Source organism: Rhinatrema bivittatum, chromosome 9, assembly GCF_901001135.1.
Source record: "Rhinatrema bivittatum chromosome 9, aRhiBiv1.1, whole genome shotgun sequence".
NCBI lineage: Eukaryota > Metazoa > Chordata > Amphibia > Gymnophiona > Rhinatrematidae > Rhinatrema > Rhinatrema bivittatum.
Window position 1 is genome coordinate 21655078 of NC_042623.1, and position 22280 is coordinate 21677357.

At 41.7% G+C, this 22280-nt stretch overlaps 1 protein-coding gene across 2 annotated transcripts in view; it reads right to left on the reverse strand.

The window, feature by feature from the left end:
• The window catches only part of CHCHD3 (coiled-coil-helix-coiled-coil-helix domain containing 3), a 522566-nt gene that overhangs the window by 134053 nt on the left and 366233 nt on the right, over positions 1-22280 (reverse strand). For both annotated transcript variants that reach the window (XM_029615341.1, XM_029615340.1), the window contains one exon: positions 102-172. In XM_029615341.1, coding sequence (XP_029471201.1) covers positions 102-172 — 71 coding nt within the window. The remainder of the gene's footprint in view (positions 1-101; positions 173-22280) is intronic.

Consider the following 22280-nt stretch of genomic DNA (forward strand, 5'->3'; position numbering starts at 1 on the left):
ATTTTTAAACAATTCAGTTTTCATGGGTTATATAAGCCATAACTGCATGCCTTCCCTCCATTAATGTTAGTTAACGTTTTCAAAGCAGACAAAGATCTTACTTGAATCTGGTCTCCACATCATTAGCAGCTTTCTGATACTCGTCGGTAGTGACTTTGTAGAACTGAGTACTCTGGGGAAAAAAAAGAAAGAAGAATAAAATGTAGCTTGGATCACTAATACAATCTTAAATAATTCCCCTTTTTTTTTTGTATTTTCTAATTATTATACATGCTGATATACAGAGGTCCATATTCAGCCACTGTGTAGCTTGGCTAGTTAGCTGGATAAACTTATCTGGCTACCTTAACCAGATATATTCAGCTGAATATATCCGGCTATCTTAAAGTTAGCCAGATAAGTTAATTACTCTGAATATCGGAGTTAGAAGGATAACTTAGCCGACTAACTTGCTCTTCCCAGTCATGCTCCTGGAACGCTTCTGACTTATCCGGTCAATTTTAGCTGGATAAAAAGTTATCTGGCTAGAACGTCTGAGGTATCTAGCTAAATGATTCTGAATACTGACCTCATTAAGCTCATTATATAACAATATTAATAATCCATTTCAAGTTATTAGTTGTTTTTTTTACAAACCACTTTCCAGCAGCCAATCAGCAATCACTATCATACCATGATTCAAAGCTACTGTGATATTTGGATCCATGCCTAATGGGAGAAGCAACTGAATGCCACCTGTGTATACATATCTCAAAAAACCAAGACTCCAAATAACTCTTCCCAATAGCTGTATAAGGAGTTGGGATAGAGCCCTGGGGGTCCCCATGGCAGATTTCACTTGAGATGACATAGAATCATTTAGACTCACCACTTGCATCTGTCCTGAAAGAAAAGAGGCTCGCCATTTAATCCCCGTATATCTAAGACCTAGCAATCTACGGCATTCCCATAACAGCTGATGGTCCACAAAGTCAAAAGCACTTGATATGTCCAACAGGATCAATAATCATTTTTCTTTGTCTAAAATATACAATACATCATCTGATGCAGAAATTAAAATGGGCCTGTAAAGGGTATCGGTTGTGTGAACCCTTTGTGCTGTGGCGTATTTGATGCAGCCTCGAGGGCGAACCCATGAGGCCTACGCCAACAACTGGCAAATGCACCCTATAGCGGGACAATGTGGAGCTTCGTCTTTACCAGCTGCCTCCCCTGCAGGCTGAGCCCTTGGGTTCTGGTGGCTGGCAGGACTTAGGCAGATCCCTAGGATGGCGAAGATAAAGTCAAAAGGCACAGCGGGGTTAGGGCAGGTAGCAGACTAACAAAGACAAAACAGGCCAAGACTGGGGCAGACAGCTTGCAGGAGCGGTCAGGTCCAGGTAGAAAGCAATCGTGGTTATGTCCAAGTAAAAGATCAAGATCCGGAGAGTCGGGCAAGGGTGGACAAAGACACACAGAAGACACTAGACAAGGCGGATAGGACAAGGCAAGGCTGGAGAAGACAAGGCAGGCTGGACAAGAATCAGGAACTGGGAACGCTAGGCAACACACACTGCAAGGCAGGAGGCTCGCTGCTGATGCGTTGGTGGCTCCTCCAGAGGAGCCTTAAGAACAGAGAGGCCAGTGATGTCATCACAGGACACACTGGCTGAGGTTCCTGCTGTGGGCACTTTAAAGGTCAGGCCGTTGGGTACATGTGCCTAAGGAGACATCAGGGAGTGGTGCTGTGGCGGGATCCCTTGTCACGGTCAGCTGCATAGGGCACTGGTGGCATTCCTGCCGCTGACAAGTTCTGGTGGCGTCGAGGGTAAGTGAGGCAGCTCATGGAAATGCTCCACGAGCAGTGCTTTGTAACTGAACTCCATGTTGTGCCCAGCATAAAATCCAGACTGGTTTATATCCAGCCCATCCATTCATTCGATGGAAACAAAGCCGTGATGTCACAAACTTTTCTAACAACTCAGGCAGAAAGCAGATACCAGTCCAGGATACGTATGTGCGTTATGTTAACAGTCTATTGATTGATTTAATAAAAAGACTCTCCTTTATTGATTTATTTTTACTGTGTTCATACAGCAAAATTGCTTACCTGTAATAGGTTTTCTCCAAGAGTAGCAGGATGTCAGTACTCACAAGTGGGTGACATCATCAGATGCAGCCCAGCAGGTAACTTTTACTTCCTACGAGGGGCCTTTCAGTCTCTAATTTAGCTAAATTTGGAGAAGCCACTTGTAGGGGAGGCAGGTGGGTTTTGTGAGGACAGACATCCTGCTGTCCTCCAAGAACACCTGTTACAGTAAAGGAACTCTGCTTTTCCTAAGGACAAGCAGGATGGCAGTCCTCACACATGGGGTATATCCAGCTACCTACTGCCCTGAACAAAAAATGGGAAAAAACAAAACAGTGGCAACGAGAAACAAACTTTTGTTTGGTGGCAATAAGCATTTTCCCCACAGTATCTGGTTTTTGTTTTTTTACAGGGGCAGCCTGGAACAAAAACAACAGGCCCTGAGAGGCAAGAGGTTAGGTACTACACCTCAAAGATTTCTCAGGACAGACTGGCCAAACCCAGTGTTGCACTGGGAGTCCCTGTTTGAACAATAATGTGATGAGAATGTATAGAGAGAACTTCACGTCGCAGCCTTGCAGATCTCCTCCATGGAGACAGATTTAGCTGGGCTACTGATGTTGCCATGGCTCTGACACTATGAGCCTTGACAGGGCTCACCGGATTCATGCCCGCTTGGGCATAAGAGAAGGAGATGCAATCTGCTAGCCAATTCAGTACAGCTTGTTTGGCATCTGCAATCCCAGGTTTGTTGGTGCTTAAAAAACAAACAAACAAAAATCTGGTTGGATTTTGTATGGGCTTCAGTTCGAGGTAGGCCAAGGTTCTTTGGACACAAGGCCTGGTAAAGAATGTTGGAAGGACTATTGATGATTAAGATGGTAGTCCTACACTAACTTAGGCAGAATCACCCTAGCGTGGAATAACTCGGTATAAGTTCGCTAAGTTACTAGAGCCTGGAGCTCACTGAATCTGCATGCTGAAGTCACTCGCCACCAAAAATACAACCTTCCAGGTCAGGTACTTCTGTTCACAGACATGCAGAGGCGCAAAGGGAGTTTTCATCAGCTGGGTCAATACCAAGACACAGGAGGCTTCAAATGAAGCAAGCTCCACATGGATTGGACAACTAAAGGCTACCTCCTACATGAATATGATAGGTGCCAACTGCACTAAGATGAATGTTTTGAGTTCATCTTGAAACCTGACTATGAAAGATGTAGAAGATAATCAAGCAGTTTTTGTGTGGAGCAGGAGAAAGGATTCATGACCTTTTTCTCACACCAAAAGGCAAACCTTCTCTACTTTAGCCCATAAGATTTTCTTGTGGGTTCCTTCCTTGAAGCAAACAGAACATGAGATACATCCTCTGAAAGAGGATGCATGGTAGTATGGCATGCTGCACAGGCCCAATGAGGCATGTTCAAAGTTCTGACATTCTGCTTGTTCTTTGAGAAGAGGAGCATTCACTTCCAGGCCATGAGAGGCACAAACTAGTTGGTTTTTCAGAACATCCACACGGAATATTCCGATATATCTGTATATATTTGTTCTGCAAATTTGAGTCATTTATGTTTTAGTTGCCCAGAAAATCAGAACGGTTTACAACCTCAAAGAACCATAGCGGTTACCCAAATCTTAGAGACTCTATGGTATAGCTGAAGTCTGTTCATGTTACTTTTTAAGAATATTTGGTTGCAGATTATTGATTACCTGCACACAAAAGCAAAACAGATTTCCAATTCTTTTTCCTAGAAAACAATGTACTCTGAAGTTGTCAAGGTCCCCCCCAATGCAGTTGAGCACTTTCCTTTTCTGTATATCTACTAAAGTCCATTAAGCTAAATAGTGTTTGGGTAATTGCCAGGTTCTTGTGACCTGGTTTTTGGCCTCTGTTGGAAACAGGATGCTGGGCTTGATGGACCCTTGGTCTGTCCCAGCATGGCAATTTCTTATGTTCTATCTAGAATGCCTATTACAAAGGCCTGCTATAATAACCCTATTGTTTTCATCATCATCAGCATCGCTTTAGCTTCTTCCTTTCCTGATAATAGACTCATTTCTGATTTAGTTTAAAAGTGCTCTTTTTCAGCTGTCCCTTCAGAAAGGGCACTCAACCCAATATATTTCAATGAGGTAAAGAAGAGGAACCTGCTACATTCCTCCAAAATGTCCCTGTTAAATCTACAAAGTATTGTTATCAATGATTTTCACATCCTAGGGTACAAAACACCTTTCCTGGATGCTGCTATATTTATTATTTATTTAGACATTTTTTTTCTATACCGTGGTTCCATTTATAGATCACAACGGTTTTCAAAGTGACATTCATAGTTATAACTTAGCAGACAAACAATGACTGGTTACAGATGCAGTATTCCTGCACAGGCATTAATATCTATCTAGAGAGTTTTCTATCTGAAGAGGGATCTATAGCTGGAAGTGCATTTTGTACTACTCTCCACTAAATACAGACCCAAGGCTCACTTTACTTAGGAAAAAGACAGACGGGATATACTTTAGTTCATAAATATAAAAGCGTGAATCCTAAAGCTGTTAGCAATAATGACCATATAATTTAAAAGCACTATGAATCTGACGCTATGGTAAAAGATTTAAAAAACCCAAACCATGACCCTATACTCTGGTATTAGTTAATTTTGCTACTGGGTAAGGGACATTAGCTGACTACTACCCCATCAGCAGAACCAACAGTGTAAAACAGTTGTCTCTTCAAATCAGACAACAAACATGTGGTCAAGTCAAATATAAAAGAGAAGATGAAAACACAGGGCATACTATACAGCTTCTGATGGCAAAAACACAGATCCCTTCAGTCAGAAAAGGCAGGGTGCCTATGTCTGGCCCATCTAAGGCTTTAAACTGAGGCTATTGCTTTCCCCAAGTTAAGGGCACAGCACCGGAAAGCAACGCTAAGCACATAACTTGGGTTTCCCAGATCTGGCCCCTCCCCTTTAGCCCTGTGGAATAGCTCAGATAGGGTAAATACTCCATTTTCCAGATACAGACATTAACTCTTAGTCCCCTAAATCTTATGAATATTGGGCTCACTGATTCTGTACAAAGCTCTTCAGCAAGGGCTGCACTATAACCATCAGTCCCATAGCTAGTGTAAGCCTGGCCAAGTGATCAGTTATGGTCATCTCCTGATTATATATATATATATATAAAAATATGTATACACACAAACACACACACACATATACATATATATACATATATATCAGAAAACATGCTAAATAGTGCTTCAGTCTGCTAATAGGAACATTTTTCTAGGAAGTAGTAGAATATAAGATTTTTAAATACATTTTCATTTTACTTTTTCAGCAGCTATATTATTTTATCTGCTTTTCAGTCATGGAGGTTTTAGTGCATATATTTATAGGTTTTTAAACAAAAGACATTCTGTTAAAAACATTTTTTTTACTGATTTACTCCCTTAATGAATCTCTGAGTCACAAAGGACTTCAAATTATAACAAAAATGACACTACCGTTTTAAGCGTAATACAGTGTTTCTAAATGACTCTGTTAATAAAAAAGGGCACAGCTCTAGAAGGCAGGACATGGAAAATCTATGGAAGCCTTCATAATTTCCATATTCAATTGCATGGTGATTCCGCATGGCTTTATATAAAGAAAGTCATCATGTCTTACCTGTTAAATATTTCCTAGCTTCACATCCAATTTTGCACTGCAACCCACTCCCACATCCTATAACGTTATAAATCTCAAAGAAATATATATTTAAAATATAGCAGCAAACGCCAGCTTTAGAAAAGGAACATCTCGCATAGCTGACAGCATCAGCTTGTTAATGTAAACCACTGCGGAGACCAATAGCATTCATTGCTACGCTCAGACGACTGACCCCCAATAGAAATATATTTTTTAAAATCTGAAACCAGACGATCAGGTACTGTTCTCTCATAATCAGTGCGGTTTTAAGCACAAGCTCCCTGGGCTACAGGTTAGGGCATCAAATCCTGAGGAGCCTCTAAATAGAAAAGAATTTCAACTTTTACTTTTTTTTTGGGAGGGGCCTCAAACTTTGTACGGCTCGGGACCTCAGCGTGCCTTAATCCAGCCCTGCTCAACATGGGGGCAACAGATTGGCTTTCCCTGAGATTTTCCCCCATGCAACTAAGCTACTTCAGTTTATATTTTGCAAACACTGCTGCTCTGTGTGCAGAAATGAAAATGAAATCTATTCACAGCAGCAAGCCCTTTGCATGTTTGCATCCATGAGAGCCACAGCTCGGTTTCTTGGCTGAAGATAAAAATCGATAGCCATATGATCTGACAGCAGACAGACTCCGGTGCAAGAGCGGACAGGTCACCATTTGAGATGATGAATGGCACTCTATCAACCTGCAGTCCCAACAATGCTAACATTGGCTATAATCTTATTTAGGCTGCAATTTATCTTTCTTCTGCCTGATCAATAAAGATGAACGCAACAGTTGTAAGGATCAATAGTAATTTTTTATCATTTTCAGGCAGGGAAGGCACAGTTATGACATAAAGGCGATATTCAGAGTGCACTCATTTCACTTTTCTTTTTTTTAAATTGTGGTTGAGTGATCAGCTAAGCTGCCAGGCAGACTGCGAAGATGTAATCCAAATACAGGCTTCAGCTGTCATGCATCCATTTCTTGTATCAGAGGGAGTGCAGGGATACTTCTTGTGTTTTTCCCTTATAATTCACTACAATTGGCAGGTTTTCCCCTTGACAAGAACAGTTATTCTTCTTGCAAGGCATGTGTTCGGTCTATGTGCACAAATATGCTCACACATACATAGAAATATAGATGTATTCTCTGAATTGCAACTTGAAAGCTTATAAAATGATTCTCTACCACCCTACGTCTATAATGTACCAGTGATCTATTCATTTTAACAATACAGGGTGCTTTCTTTACTTATGTCTACATTTAACCCTGCTGACCACTGTACTGTGGCCCAGTCAAGGGATCACTGAAATGCCCTTTAATACTGAGCAAGCCTCATCCTTGCCAATTCTATAATCGCTGGTAAGAGGGGAGCATCCTGTACCCCGAATCTTCTGACACACAACAGAAATACACAACACATTTAGTGTGTGTATTCTGGACAACATTTAACCCAAGTGAATTTAGTAAGGTGGTCTGGATCTCAAGTCAGTGATCTAATGACATAAGAACTGGACATTTCAGATACAGGGAGCTATCCAAAACACAATAAAAGAAAGCCAAGATTTCCAAGGACAATTTTCAAAGGTATTTACCTGGCTGAATAGCTAAAAACACCCACAGAGTTCCCCAGCACGCATATTTTCAGCAGGATTATTACTCAGGAAGTGTTTAGGTCAGAGAAGGAAAATGATTTTCAAATCTGTATGCACTATTTTACCCCTGCACGGCCGCCCAGACAAGCCAGTACATGGCCATTTGACCAGGCCTACTTTGTGGCTGCTAATCTTAAAAATGTCCTACAAAATCTGTGTGGTAAAAGTACCTGTGCATTTTACAGCTACATGGGAATACTGAAAATTGCAACGCCAGTCTTCTATAACAGTGTAGGCAGATTTCACGCTTCCAGCACCTCCTTGCCATGTGCATTAGAAATACAGCTTTTAGTTTTTGTCCTGATTATATAATAGATAAAGGAGGATGGTCATCTGGCCAGGACAAGCAATCAGGCCTTTAATAAGATAATGCTGCAGATACATGCTGCTGGATGAAACACGATTTGCCGCTGTCAAAATGCCGTATTTTTCTTAGAATCTGATAAGGATCGTATCCTGAAGTCTTTTTCCAATCTCCAGGTCATAGAATAGGAATCTTTTCTGATGTCTTAAACAGACGTTATTCCTTCAGAAGAGACATAGTAGTAACATTGGGTGCTATTTTCAGCAGAGATTGGCTAACAATAAATACCTTTTTTATGATCCTTGAAAAATGTCTTCAAGATGAAGAAGCTGCTTTGTAGGGTATTCATAGGTCACTTGATTAAAGCTAGGGAATCATTTTTCCTTCTAAACTGTTTTTCTCTCTTTTAGGCCGATACAGTAAAAATCGCGGGAGAGCAGGCGAGCGCCCGCTCTCCCGGCGCGCACACAGGCCACTCTCCTGTGCGCGCAATTCAGTAAATAAAATGATTCAAATTAGGGCCCTCGGTAAAAAAAGGTGCTAGGGAGACTAGCGCGTCCCTAGCGCCTCTTTTTTGACAGGAGCAGCAGCTGTCAGTGAGTTTGACAGCCGACGCTCAATTTTGCCGGCATCAGTTCTCAAACCCGCTGACAGCCACGGGTTTGGAAACCGGACGCCGGCAAAATTGAGCGTCTGGTTTTCAACCCGTGAGCCGATTTAAAATTTATTTTTTTTAAAATTATTTTTAACTTTTTGGACCTCATTAAGTCAGAGGGTGTACAGAAAAGCAGTTTTTACTGCTTTTCTGTACACTTTCCCGGTGCCGAGAGAAATTAGGTAAGCGCTAATTTCTGAAAGTAAAATGTGCGGCTTGGCTGCACATTTTACTTACTGAATCGCGAGGGGATAACCAATAGGGTCATCAACATGCATTTGCATGTTCCGGGCGCTATTAGTTTCGGGGGGGTTGGATGCACGTTTTCGACGCACAATTACCCCCCTTACTGAATTAGGGGTAAAGCTAGCGCGTCCAAACACGGGTTAACAGTGCGCTCCACTGGAGCGCACTTTACTATATCGGCCTGTAAATCAGCTCCCCAGTTGTGGTCTTTATATTGACAAATGTTAAGCTTTTACATACATATTTTGTTTCCTTTTAAATGTGTCATCATTTCTCTGTTTTCTTTTGATGTATATTAGTTTCTGTTTCTATGTACATTTTGAAACCTAAGAAAAAAAGCATAAAAATAAAAACGCAAATCTCTGTTCTGTGTTGTGAGACCAGATCCTGGAAACCTTTCTCCACCTCAAAGCACAACATTTTTAGCAGCATAATAAACCAGAACTTAGTGCAGCAGCAGCAGCCAGCCCATGTACCCCAGTGACAAATTCTATTGATCTCATGGTGGGCTGCAATGGCCTTTGCTTACCTACTCCATAGCAGTAACAGTGAGTCAGTAAACCATGTTACATGCAGTGCACTGCATGTATATATCTATCTGTCCAGATTATATATGTATATTCAGACTGGTTGCGTATCTGCAGAGTCCATGGGTACTTTGTACCTGCAGACTCTGCACTCATTTTCAAAATGCAAGTATGCATGTGCTTTCACTTTAACATTGCCTATGGAAAATTACCTGTACATATTTACACCTGCTATCTTGTGCAGGCAATTTTTCTGGCTAAAAATACACATCCACTTTTGAACTTTCAAAAGTATTCATGAAATTCTAACCCCCATCCCCAAGAATATCTACTATAGCATGTAAAAGCATGCATTTAGTGGCACAACGTGCATCTAGAAAAGCCCATGCCTGTGGATAAAGCGCTATTTTACCCATAGAAATGGCCTAGAAATAAATATAAATGTAGAGTTCAATATCTGTAAGACTTTTATTACCTAATACAGTTAGGAATAGGAGAAAAGTAGAATATTTAATGCATTTTTCTAGGAGTCTTATTTGACAAATGTTTAAGTTTCCCCTCTGCACTGATTTTTTGCATGACATTTGATAGAACAGTTTAGGGCCTATGCACAAAAAGTTTAGTGTTCATGCTAAAATGCACTAAATGTTTTAGCACACCAACTAAAGTATATTTATAGTGCACACACATAATTAGCATGCACTCTCTTACAAAATGCATGCCATCAACTACTGCCCAATTGCTAAAAAGTATGTGGCAGCTATGCAAAATAGCGTGCACAAGCTACACTGAGCATGCTCAGTCCTCTCTTCCTCATGGCTCTGCCTCTTTGCTTGAAAACTGCATAAAATAAAGCCCGCCACATGAGGTTGGCTGTCATCACAGAGAAGAGGAGAGTGGCAGAACAAATAGATGCCATAAGAACATAAGAAAATGCCATACAGGGTCAGACCAAGGGTCCATCAAGCCCAGCATCCTGTTTCCAACAGTGGCCAATCCAGGCCATAAGAACCTGGCAAGTACCCAAAAACTAAGTCTATTCCATGTTACCATTGCTAATGGCAGTGGCTATTCTCTAAGTGAACTTAATAGCAGGTAATGGACTTCTCCTCCAAGAACTTATCCAATCCTTTTTTAAACACAGCTATACTAACTGCACTAACCACATTCTCTGGCAACAAATTCCAGAGTTTAATTGTGCGTTGAGTAAAAAAGAACTTTCCTTTCCAGGAAAGGAAGCTATAGGAAAGCAGAGAAGAGGAACAAAATAGATGTCTTCACAGTCTGTGTTGTGGCTTATACTCTTATTTTGTCCATTGTTCGAGATCTGTTTGATGAGAGAGCATTGTAAAATGTCTGTGTGTGTGTAGGGGGTGTGTGTGTGGGTGTGTATGTGTGGGGGGTGTATGTGTGTGTGTGTGTGTGGGGGGGGGTGTGGGGGGGGGGTGTGTGTGTGGGTGTGTGTGTGGGGGTGTGTGTGTGGGGGGGGGGGTGTATGTGTGTCACCCTTACAACTTTGGAATGGCTGGACCCAAGCTCCACCAAATTTGTGAGGAGGTAGGTCCTTGGGGGCACATCTGGCTTTCATACCTTTCAAAGCCAGAAAGTAATTTTTTGGGGGGGAGGAGGGACCTCAGGAGGGAGGCAAAGTTGGCAGTTTTCTCATAAGAAATGCATGCGGTTTGTGTGTCCCCGTCCCCCCCTTGGGGATAGACTTAAAGATCTAAACATGTACACCTTGGAGGAAAGGTGAGATATGATAGACATTAAAATATCTCAAAGGTTTCAACAGAAAGCAGGCTCTAGAACGGGAGATCATGCGATGAGGGTGAAAGGGGGTAGTCGCAGGAGTAATCTTAGGAAATATTTCTTTACAGAAAGAGTAGAGGTTTCCTGCAACAGCCTCCTAGAGAAGGTGGTGGAGACAGAAACAGTATCTGAATTCAAGAAAGCATGGGATAAATACAGGGGGATCTCTAAGGATTGATGGGAATTATAATGCTAAATTAATTGGGTGCCTGGGCAGACTGGATGAGCCATATGGTCTTTCTTCCATCACGTTTTCATGTTATATCTAACCAGACTAGTTTTTAGAATAACCACAATGAATATGCATGACATATATTTGCATACACTGGGTCGCCAATGTATGCAAATATATCTCATGCATATTTATTTTGGATACCCTGAAAACCAGATCAGTTAGGTATACTTCAAGGACAGGGTTGAGCATCACTGATCTAAACAGCTACCAAAACTAGTGAGGCTACTGCCCAACATTTGGCAGCCTGAGTCCCTCTGCCCTTGTTGGACAGTACCTGACCACCATCAACCTTCTGGTTTCCACCTGGCTACCCACAGTCTGTGCTGTTCCTGAGTCTGAAAATGTAGTTATCAGCCAAAGGTCACACATTTAATCTGCTAAGCGTGAACTCTGAGTCTATTAGGCCTTAACATTATGGCATGGCCAAGGCTCCTTTCCCTCAAGGAACAATGAATGCTGCCTCTGAAATATCCCCAAAGAGCATAAGCCAACGCTGGGAAGCAAACCCAAGTCTACTGCATGAAGCGCAAAACAGTGCTGCAGAGCCACCAAGAAAAACCTCCTGCCTTTTATGTGCTTTTCAGGTATCAACTGAGGCTTTCTTGCTAAATGGTAGATTTCCCTTTTACTGAAAGAGAGAGGGATCTATGGGGATGTTAACAGAGGTTCGGATAATCAACCCCCATCACCAGAACAAGCTGGGAGTCCACAGAGAAGTGCGCACGCATGAATCAGATGCAGAGTAATGCTTGTATTAGAAAGAGAAAATGGTGCATAGTGGAGCGTTAGGTTACAAAGCAAAGCTGAGCAGTTCGGATCTTCAAAGAAAGAAACGAGACCACTTGTATCAGCATAAGGGAGTCCTATAATGTATCATTAGTACATTAAACATCATGAAATTAAAAGCTGTCCAATACTGACAAAAATAAGGGAGTACCAGTGGCTCTTTGATCCCTGACATCTCTTTACGCTTGTGGCCTGTTAGCAAGATAAAAGAAAAATCCCACACATGAGGTGATAAAAGCACACATGTGGCTAATGCATAACAGTTTCCGAACCAACAAGGTTATTAATCTGCAACAGATATATTTAAGTAATAATGTGTGAGAGGGGATATCCTTTGTCAAATTAAATGCTGTTTGGCAAAATGGACAAAAAAATGAAAACAAGCCAGGACAGAGCAACAAAATACAAGAAATAATGCAGCAAAGATACCTTTTATGCAATATCTGACCTACATAAAAAAGAAAAATACATTTCTAAGACTTTCCTTTTATCAATTATTACGATAGCCTTTAACAATATTCCTACTTATTATACGGATGAAAAGAAAGTCTCTTGGTAACCTACCACCAAAGGAAACAGTAGTTGGTGGCAGAAAAAGAAAAAAAAATGACCCCATCCAGTTCGCCTAGTTATTCCATATGTACTGCCAAAGATCCATCTCGGCTACCAGATACGGAGTGCGACTGCCTGCACAACGCCTCTTCCTATCCAGGACAGACCTTCATTCTACGCCACTTAAACAGTGCTCTTTTCCCAAGAAGGGATGCAGGAAATAGCAAACTGGGTAGGTGAGCATTCAAGCACCTCACCTGGGTCCCTCCAGCACCACACGTTCCCATGTCTAACCACAAAGCTCTGGAATAATCTACTCTAGCATGGTTGCTCTCCAGTATGGCCGGCCAGAAGGTGCTAGCTACTCGCCCACATTACAATAACAGCTTGGCATAACTATAGGGAAGCCAAGGCTCACTGAAGTTTGGGTTTTAAGCATGCGCACTCCATGCAGATTATCCCTTACTTTCTTGGAAGCCTAATTGTATTTGTACCGCTGCTGGTTTGTAACTGTTTGTAACTGCTGTACCATGTAGGTTACGCTAATGCATTCTTGGAGCCCCGAATCTGCTATATAGTTGAGAGTTGTAATCACCACTATATGCAGGTCAACCCAGTGTTCATTACTCTCCTCTCGCTGTTAGGGATCTTCTGCATTTATCCCACATTTATCCCAAGAGTCCACTGCATGCATCTTCCACCTTTTTCTATGAAGAACTATTTTTGGGTTTTGCACCTAAGTCTAACCCCCCCCCCCCACACACACACTCCCCCCAGGGTCTCAATCTAGGGCGTTCTTTCTGGAATATTGTATACTCTGCAGTGCTGTTAGAAGCTACTTTTCCAGCTGGGAACCTTGTGATTTGGAACCTGCCACCTTTCAGCTTACAGCTCCAAACCAAGGAATCTACTACTAAGCTAAAGAAGCAACTCCCAGAGCAGAATTAGTGGGGAATCACCTCTGCTTTAAGCAAGTTGCTTTGTTTCCATGCTCTTATTAGCCCACCTTGTCGCAAGAAGCTTGCTCAGAACTGAAGTTATGAATTCCAGTCCACATGACCCAAACATAGTTTTCAGAATAACTAAAATATGCAAATTAACTTGGGTCTTAGCTCAACAGCAAACAAATATATTTCATGAATATTTACTGTATCCTAAACAATAGTCATTTCTGGGGGCTCTGAGGGTCAGGACTGAGAACTACGTAACTAGTTTTCAAAATGTAAACATGGGAAACTCTGGGATTTACAAAGGCTCTCCTCCATAATCACCATGATGGGTGTTATTTCTTTATTTATATTTGTTGCCCATGGAAGCTTGATCAAGACAAATTTGTTTCCAGTGAGTCCTAAGAGGAGGTAAGTATATGGAATATATTATGTAAAACTGCAAAATAACTACATAAGTAGCTGATCCTATTATTTACAGACATTATTCATCATCAGGCCTGCAGGCCCTCTGCTGCATGGTTGATATTCAGGTACAAAGCACAGTTGGAAAATAAAACTCTCACCAGACCATCTTTTGGTGCTGATGCAGGAAGACTTTTTGTGCACTAAAATGAACACAACAAGGTGCATAACAGGTGAGCACCCTGTCATGCAAATCCCATGCTAATAATGGCATGATCTATTATCCCCAGTATAGAGAGAGTTGTGCTGGCTTACCTTGTGTTTGCTTAGTGCTGGAAACTGAACTGCTAGTCCGAGTGGAGCAAAGTTTCTAGTGGCAGGACCTGTAGTCAGGAGTTTATGCGCAGCAAACATAACTTTGTGCAAACAAAGCAGGTTTTCTGCACATAAAATGTGATTTATGTGCACAAAAATTGCTTTCTGCACTGAAAACAATGTGCATATAAATTGTATTTTATGCACAGAAAATATGTGCACAAATCATGTTTTTTGCACATAAAATATGATTTGTGTGTACAAAATGTATAAAACAAAAATATGCATAAATCACATTTTATGCATGCTAAGCATTTTCTTTCCACCCATTCTTTGGGTTTGTATTCATTTTTCAATTCCTGATCTGTTAGCATACCATTAGCCTTCCTGCACTAGGAGTGTGTGCATTGAGAAACTGTGCGCTGAATTCCAGCACAGTTCTAACACTCAGCCTATTATAGTGGCCCCTTGGAAAGTAATTAGACTGCAACTTTTTCTTCTAGGTACGAAATCTTCAGGCTGCTACATCTTGGAAGATGCCCAGAAGTCCCAAGTGCAATTCCTTTTAAGACATGCCTTCCTCTTTGGTAGGTGCCATAATGCATAGCACATGTCACTTCTAGGAATCTTGTACCTGATAAACGCAATACTGGAAATGTGAAGCACACCATTCAGCACAGCAGATTTAGAAGTACGATCTGATGAGCGTCATCTCCTGCTGGGTTTATTTTGGCTGAATTTGAAAAGAAATCTCATCTAACCTGATAAACATTTTCAAAAGCACTGCCCTGAAAATCTTATTGGCTTCAAGAGGAACATCGAAATGCAATATTTCCCTTTAAATGGAGTCAATCACATTTCACTTGATAAACATTCAACAACTGCCTTTCTTATGGAAATGTTTCTTTTACACATAACTGATCGCAACATCTCAACATATTTAATATGAACCTCCAGTTCAGGAAATCTATTAAAAGGTTTCCCTGAAATTACCAGAAGCTGTAGTTAGTTCATTTTGCAGTGTGATTATTGAAAGTGATAAAAAAGGAGATTATGCCCTTCTAGATAAAATAGAAAAATAAAAAATAATCTAATTTTTAGAAGAAACTAATTGGCATCAGTGATAAATGGAAAGCAGAAAAGAAAGAAAAGAAGAGCAAAGGGAAAGGAATTTTTTTTCTTGTTGGATTCTGAACAAACAGGGGGCACCGAAGGTCGCACACAAGGCAATCCAGCCCCTGCTTTAGGGCTCTTCTCGGATTTATCGTGTCAATTCACCTTTGGAACAACTTGATGAGCAGCACCCTCAAGGGCAACAAGGAAAAGGAGAAGATCAATTGGGAATGTGGCAGATTCTTAACTTCAAAATGGACCTGTATGGGTATGGATTGCTGGAATTCTAGGATTCATACTGCCAAAATAGCTAAGCATGACCGCACGTATTCTTAGTTTATGTTCTTATCTTTTTGGCAGCCTGTGCTGTTAAAAGGTAAAAAAGATACAGGCTATTCTGGTTTCACATATCAGGTACCTACAGTGCCTGAATGCAATCCACTTTGAAGTGGCTGAAAGGTGGAATATAAAAATAAAGTAGCTATTTTATTTTTTTTAAACAATTTACAGCCGATAAATTTCTTTAGGGTTTTTTTTTTTTTTTTTTTTGGACAGGGCTCCTTTGTCCTTACAGCTTCATTCACAACTACCAAGGGAATTTCCTCCTACTTCAGATCCCTTCCCAACTTACACAAGAACATGCCATACCGGGTCAGACTGAGTGTCCATCAAGCCCAGAATCCTGTTTCCAACAGTGGCCAATCCAGGCTACAAGTACCCAAACGGTAAATACATTCCATGCTGCTATCATGCAATAAGTCATGGCTATTTCTTAAGTCTACTTGGTTAATAGCAGTTTATAGACTTCAGGAACTTGTCCAAACCTTTATTAAACCTAACTACACTAACTGCCTTAACCACGTACTCTGCTAATGAATTCCAGAGCTTAATTGTGCATTGAGTGAAAACAGTTTCTGATTTGTTTTGAATGTGCTACTTACTAACTTCATGGAGTTCTCCCCACACTGTATTTTTTGAAAGAGTAAACACATTTACATTTGTCCATTCTATTCCACTTATGACTTTATAGACCTCCATCATAACCTCCCCTCAGCTGTCTCTTTGCCAAGCTGAACAGCCCTAACCTCTTTAGCCTTTCCGTTCCATGCCCTTTATATCATTTTGGTCACCCTTTTCTGTACCTTTTCCAGTGCAACTATATCTTTTTAGAGATGTGGGAACCAGAATTGCACACAGTACTCTAGGTGCAGCCTTCCTCATGGAGCGTTACAGAGATACCATGACATTCTCTAGTTTATTCTCCATTCCTTTCCTAATAATTCCTAACATTGTGTTTGCTTTTTTGACTGCTGCTGCACAGTGAACCAAGGATTTAAAAGTCACTGCAATGATGGTCGTGGGCTCGGCTCCTTCCAGAATGAATCCTGCAATCCAGCATCTACATGTCACCCTCAAACAATGACCCAGCTTCCCCAGCCGACCAGGCGAGCCAAGTTCTTTAAGTTTGTATTGGCTTTTTGGTCTCCTCAGTGACCAGCATGCACTAGCACAGCCTTTCCAGAGTTTTCCTGAATATATCTCTTATGTGAGAGAGAGAGCTGGGGGATTGGAGATTGTATCTATTAACACAAAACACATTTTCCATCTCTCTATTTGTCTGAGGAAATCAATTTCATTCTGGGGGTTGTTTTTTTTTTTTACATTTCTGAATGCAATCTTTGTTGTTTCAAGTAATTCCAGAAGACTCAAAGGATAAGTAAAGGAAAGATAGGAAAAAGGTAATAAAGAAAGGAGTGAGAGGGAAGAGTAAGAGGGGTGAAGGAAAGGAAGAGTAAAGAAGGGCCAGTGAATAGGAAGGGAAAGAGAACTGCTGAGGAAACAAGAGAATGAGATGAACGATGGCGTGAAAAGGGCACTGAGAAAAAGAGAGGGTGGATGAGAAATGGGAAGGAAGAGCAAGAATAAAACAAAGACTGGAGAAGGAAGGCAGGAGGAAAGCAGAGATCAGAGCAGAGCGGACAAATCCAGTTGTTTGAAATTGCAACTAGGACTGGGTCCCACAAACCTTGCCTCGCAGGCCACTATGATCCCGCAACCAGGAAAGCCAAAAGTAAGGGCAGTAAGGTAAGAAAGCTGGGTGTAAATTACGTTTTACTTTCAGGATCAAGTCGTCCCTCCCCCCCACTTACAAGCCTGTGAAGATCTCCACGTTGTGCTGTGGATACTGAACTTATTTCATCGGGGGTTTATCTGAGAGAACTGCAAGAAGAATCCTCAGAAGAAAACTCTGAGAATCACTGACCTACAGTTAGGGTTCCTGATTTTAAGCGTTTATAAATTGTAACCTTAGGAGTTTATTTTCCAGCTAATCAGGAGCACCAAAAATCCCTGTTTATTGGTGTTTTTTGCGGCACAGGCACTATTGTTGAGTACTTTTGGGGGTGGAATCAAATGCATACATTTGTGCAGCTGAGTCGTCGATGGGGTGGAAAAGGCACAAAAAAACAAGTGGAGGATCCAGGGTAGGCAAAGTAAAGGCGAGAGATTACTAGGCCCTAGGGGAAGTGGCATTTTTCTGGTGTTTATCTATAAAACACATTCCTTTTTTTTTTTTTTTTTTGCACTGGGAGTGTTATTTTGGGGTTTTTTTCCAGTTAAAACCAAAAACTGGAAGCCCTACCTGTACTCATCTTTTCAGTCGCTCAATGATACACATCCACTCTTGAAAATTCGCTCTCTAAACCCTTTACAGAACAGCTCCTTTGAGATGCTAAAATGGTCTTATAAGGACAGCAGTGGTAGGAAAGGAGGATTTGGAACTATGATACATTTCAATATCTTCACTCAAAATCCAAACGGACTCCTTTCCCCAAGGTGGGAAAGATCTCTGCTCAGAGCTAATCTTTCATGAAATTATAAATCTTTAAGTCTGGGTACATACAGAAAGGAATTACAGTTCCAAGTTGAGTCAACTGGCTTTAGGCCTTTGAAGTTTATTTTTATATAATTCACTAATTTTACACTTACTAAAATACCAGTCTACTTGAAAGGTCATTTAAATACTCGGCCTAACATGTTTTAGATTCAGGGCCAGTCACCTTCTGTAATATGTAGATGATGCTTAAGGAACAACTAAAACAGTATTTACAGGATCTTAAGTCAGAAAGTCCTTTAGAAAAAGAGTCGCCAGGGATCCTCTCTATACATTTACATGAAGATGAGGCTCAGGCAAAGGAAACAAGAACCAAGAGCAGCAGCAGCAGTTCTGTATCCATCTACCGTGAGAGGCAGCTCTCTCACAAAACTCTACGAGACTGTAAAGATGGACTCCATAGAGCACATACAATGCACTCAATCGCACCCCCAACACCCATCAATCCTTCTCTTTCTAATAACCACCCCAACTCCTCTTCATCCCAGCTGCTCCCCGCTCTCATCCCTCAGTTCCTCCTCTCTCACCCCTGCTGCTCACTGGACTGGCAGGAGGAGGAGTGCATTGGGCCACATGCTCAGCCTCTGCTACTTGGGATCCGACCTGCACTTGAAGCATGCAGGACATCACAAGGTTGCTTGGTTCAAACTCTTAGTCAGGCCCCAGCCAGAAGAGGAGAACACAGCCTGACTCACTGCCATTCTCCTCCCCCTAGTCAGCGGCAGATGGGGAAGGAATTTCCCATCTTCCTTCCAGCAGGCTACTTCAGTGCCAGGCTCTGGCCTTCAGCCCAGTGGGAGGGGCTCCTCCATGCCACCCCCTGGTGAGCTCTGGGGTGAAGATTCTGCCGCCTCCTGGCAGGTCCCACAGTACGTATAATACAGAAAGCTGTGTGCTTGACACACACTCATTTGAAAAGCAAGGATGGACCTGGTCAGGTACATATGGGCGTTACAGAGTATATATATATATATATATACACACACCGAGAAGAACATCTAAAAACCAACACATCAAGACAATAGGTTATGGATCAGTACTGATTTTAAAAAGGAACATTTTTTTTATTGGCTTTGTAGTCAATATTCAAAAAGTGGTTTTGAATTTCCCACCCCGCTCTATTCATTTTTGACTGGATAAAAAGGCGGCGTGGGGGCTTCAGTTTATACGGTTAGTGCTGATATTAAGTACTAGCTGGATAAACTGATCTGGGCTAGGTGTGGTTGGTGAAAATCACAGATCTAAATTTAGCTGGGGAACTGCTCTCTACCTGGCTGAATATGGCCCTTGTTTTAAAAAGTTAACATGGGGGCTTGCAGAATCCACCTTCCTGCTGCTGAGTTTCAAAAGTAATGCCAGAGGCACAACAGCCCCCCTCCCAAAGGGATTCTCCCAACCTTCTGGTCAAAAGAAATAAGAAAATGTGCAGCGCTAGTATGTTTCTGCTCCAGACCCTTGGCGTCTGTCCCGGACGTGCTTAAATTCTGCCCTGTACTGGAAATCTATTTCACCCCCTCAGTGAAAGTATTTTCTCACATCCGTTTTGAGCTTCCCTCTCTTCAGCTTCTCATTCAAAGGAAAATGCTCCCTTCCGATACTTTTTCCCATTTTCAGGCCCTCCTTTGAAATGCCCTTCGGTAGGTGTGGTCTCCAAAACTGAACGCAGGACTCAAAGGTGGGATCTGCACAGAGAGCTGTAGAGAGGTAATATCACTTCCCTCTTTCTGTTAGTGAGATCTCTCTTTCTTTATGCATCCGAGTATGATATTAGCTTTCTCTACTGCATCTTTTCCTTATCATTGCATAGGCAAATCATTTCATCAAGGAAGATTCTTGGTATCTGAACCACCACCCACTGGTCGGGAGATGCAGTAACGGTGCTACCACACTGCAGGCTCAAAAGCCATTATGCTTATTTATGGCTACCTACAATTTTCAGAGGGATACAGCCGTTACCCAGCTAGATTATCCCAGAACTGGATGCAATCTTTACAGCCTTCAGATGAGGTCTCTCCGATGACTGGTGAAGGGGCATTACTAGCTCCTTTTTTCTACCGGTTATGCCCTTCCTGATGCACCCTATCATTCCTCTGGCTCTAACCACTGCCCAGTCATATTATTTTGCTAGCTCGAAATCAGATAAGTTACTGAAACAGCAGGAACTTCCGTCTCTTCATTTTCATTTTATATTTTATTTTTCCTGAAAATATATCAGTGTTTATTACAAACCCTCAAAATGGGACTCATTTTCTGGGTAAATACCCAGGTTAATTTTGACAGACAAAAGCAAGCAGTGCTGCTGCTCTTGTGCAGGTGAAGAGGTGGGAAATAAGGATCAAAGATTGTGGGCTGGATGACTTGATACTAGGGGTGGAACAAGCCCCAGGTTATCCAAATTCTATGGGACTGAATCAAAATTGTACATGCTGAATGCTACAAAATGAGGGTGATTTTAAACCAAAAATGAATCTAATCCATAAGATTTTCCAACAGTATTCACGAAATGGTGACAAATAAATGATGCCTGGCTTCAAAGGCTGCGAGTTAAATCGGAAACTATGATGATCTTTGTACAACTCAAAGGAAAGAGACTCCAAGCCAGTCAGCACAGATATATGGATGTTCATAGCAGAACATGAGATAGGCCATACTGGGTCAGACCAAAAGTCCATCAAGGCCAGTATCCTGTCTCCAACAGTGGCCAATCCAGAACATAAGTATCTGGCAGGATCCCAAGGATGCTCTAATGTCTAAATCTCTAACATACGTGATGATTTTCAGTTAGAAGGCCCCACTTAAGAGGCAGTATCTGGACTACACATTGGAAAGTCAATAATAAAAGTAGAAGGAATGCGAGGAGAAAAAGATTTATAACTCTGACAGACTGGCATGAATTAAAGAAAACCTAACCCCTTTTTGATTTGGGGTTGTTTGAAGACTGCAACCCTAAAACTATCCCGAAGTGGTAGACTGCTGGAAATCACAAACATTCACACTAAAATGCTATGAAAATGAGATCTTGTGATTCTTCCCATGTTATTTAAGCTGCTGAGTAGTTCTGAGAACGCTTACACTGATGGCCCCCACTATTTCAGGGCAGCTCTGTGTGCTGGGGGGGAATATGTGCTCAAAGTGGAATTGTACGTGGCAGAATACTATGAATCCGAGCTCTACCATATTTGTCCTTTTTGAAACTCATTACCTCAGTCTTTCCTGCCATGAATGGATTTGGCAGATTCAACAGCATAAAGCAGAGCCACACAGAGGCTGCCATACAGCAGGTCCACTTTAAGTCATAGGCAATCTTCACACTGGTGCCACAAATCCCCGAGGCAATATAAAGCTGTCTTGCAGAGCGAACCGATAACAGAAGAAATCAAAATGTTCTGCTGGAGCCCTGAACATGGCAGAAGCCCATCGCCACTCCCCCCCAAACACCACAGGAGTCAGTCTGCAACTTCAGATGATACTCACATACAGCGCCCCACGTATGGCGCTACCCTTTTACACTCTGGGCTATCTACACAGGTAGGAAAGAGAGAAAAAGAAAATGCTTTTGCTAAGAAATGGAAGTGAGAGTAAAGGAGAGGGTGCAAGGGGAACAGTGCTAGCTGGCCTGACAGACATATGAAGGCAGAGTTACAAAGACAAGCTTCTGTATACTTCAAGGGGAATTAGGCAAATAGGTTTATGGCACAAAAATGGATCCAGTATTAGATATCTAGAATGCCATCTGAAGATCAGTTTGAACACCTAAATGGAATGCCAGGTTAGACACAAATTCCTGGTGCAGCAAGGTGTTTAACATGCCCAAAACTAGCTCAGTGCATCCCAATGCAAGATCAGGCCATTTCACTTTTTATGGAGTCTACATTTAGCCACTTAGGTGTGTACTTTGAAAATTCATTTGGATGTAAATACTGCAGTTTTAGAAATCCAACTGTCAAGTAAGCAATGGAAAATGTAAGCCTTCGTATGTCTGGCTGCACCATGCAGAGATGCACAGCGTCAGATGCTCGGCCCCGAAAGCTTGTTAGTGTCACATCCAATGTGCACTCTAGTGGGGTGCTCCCGCTGCT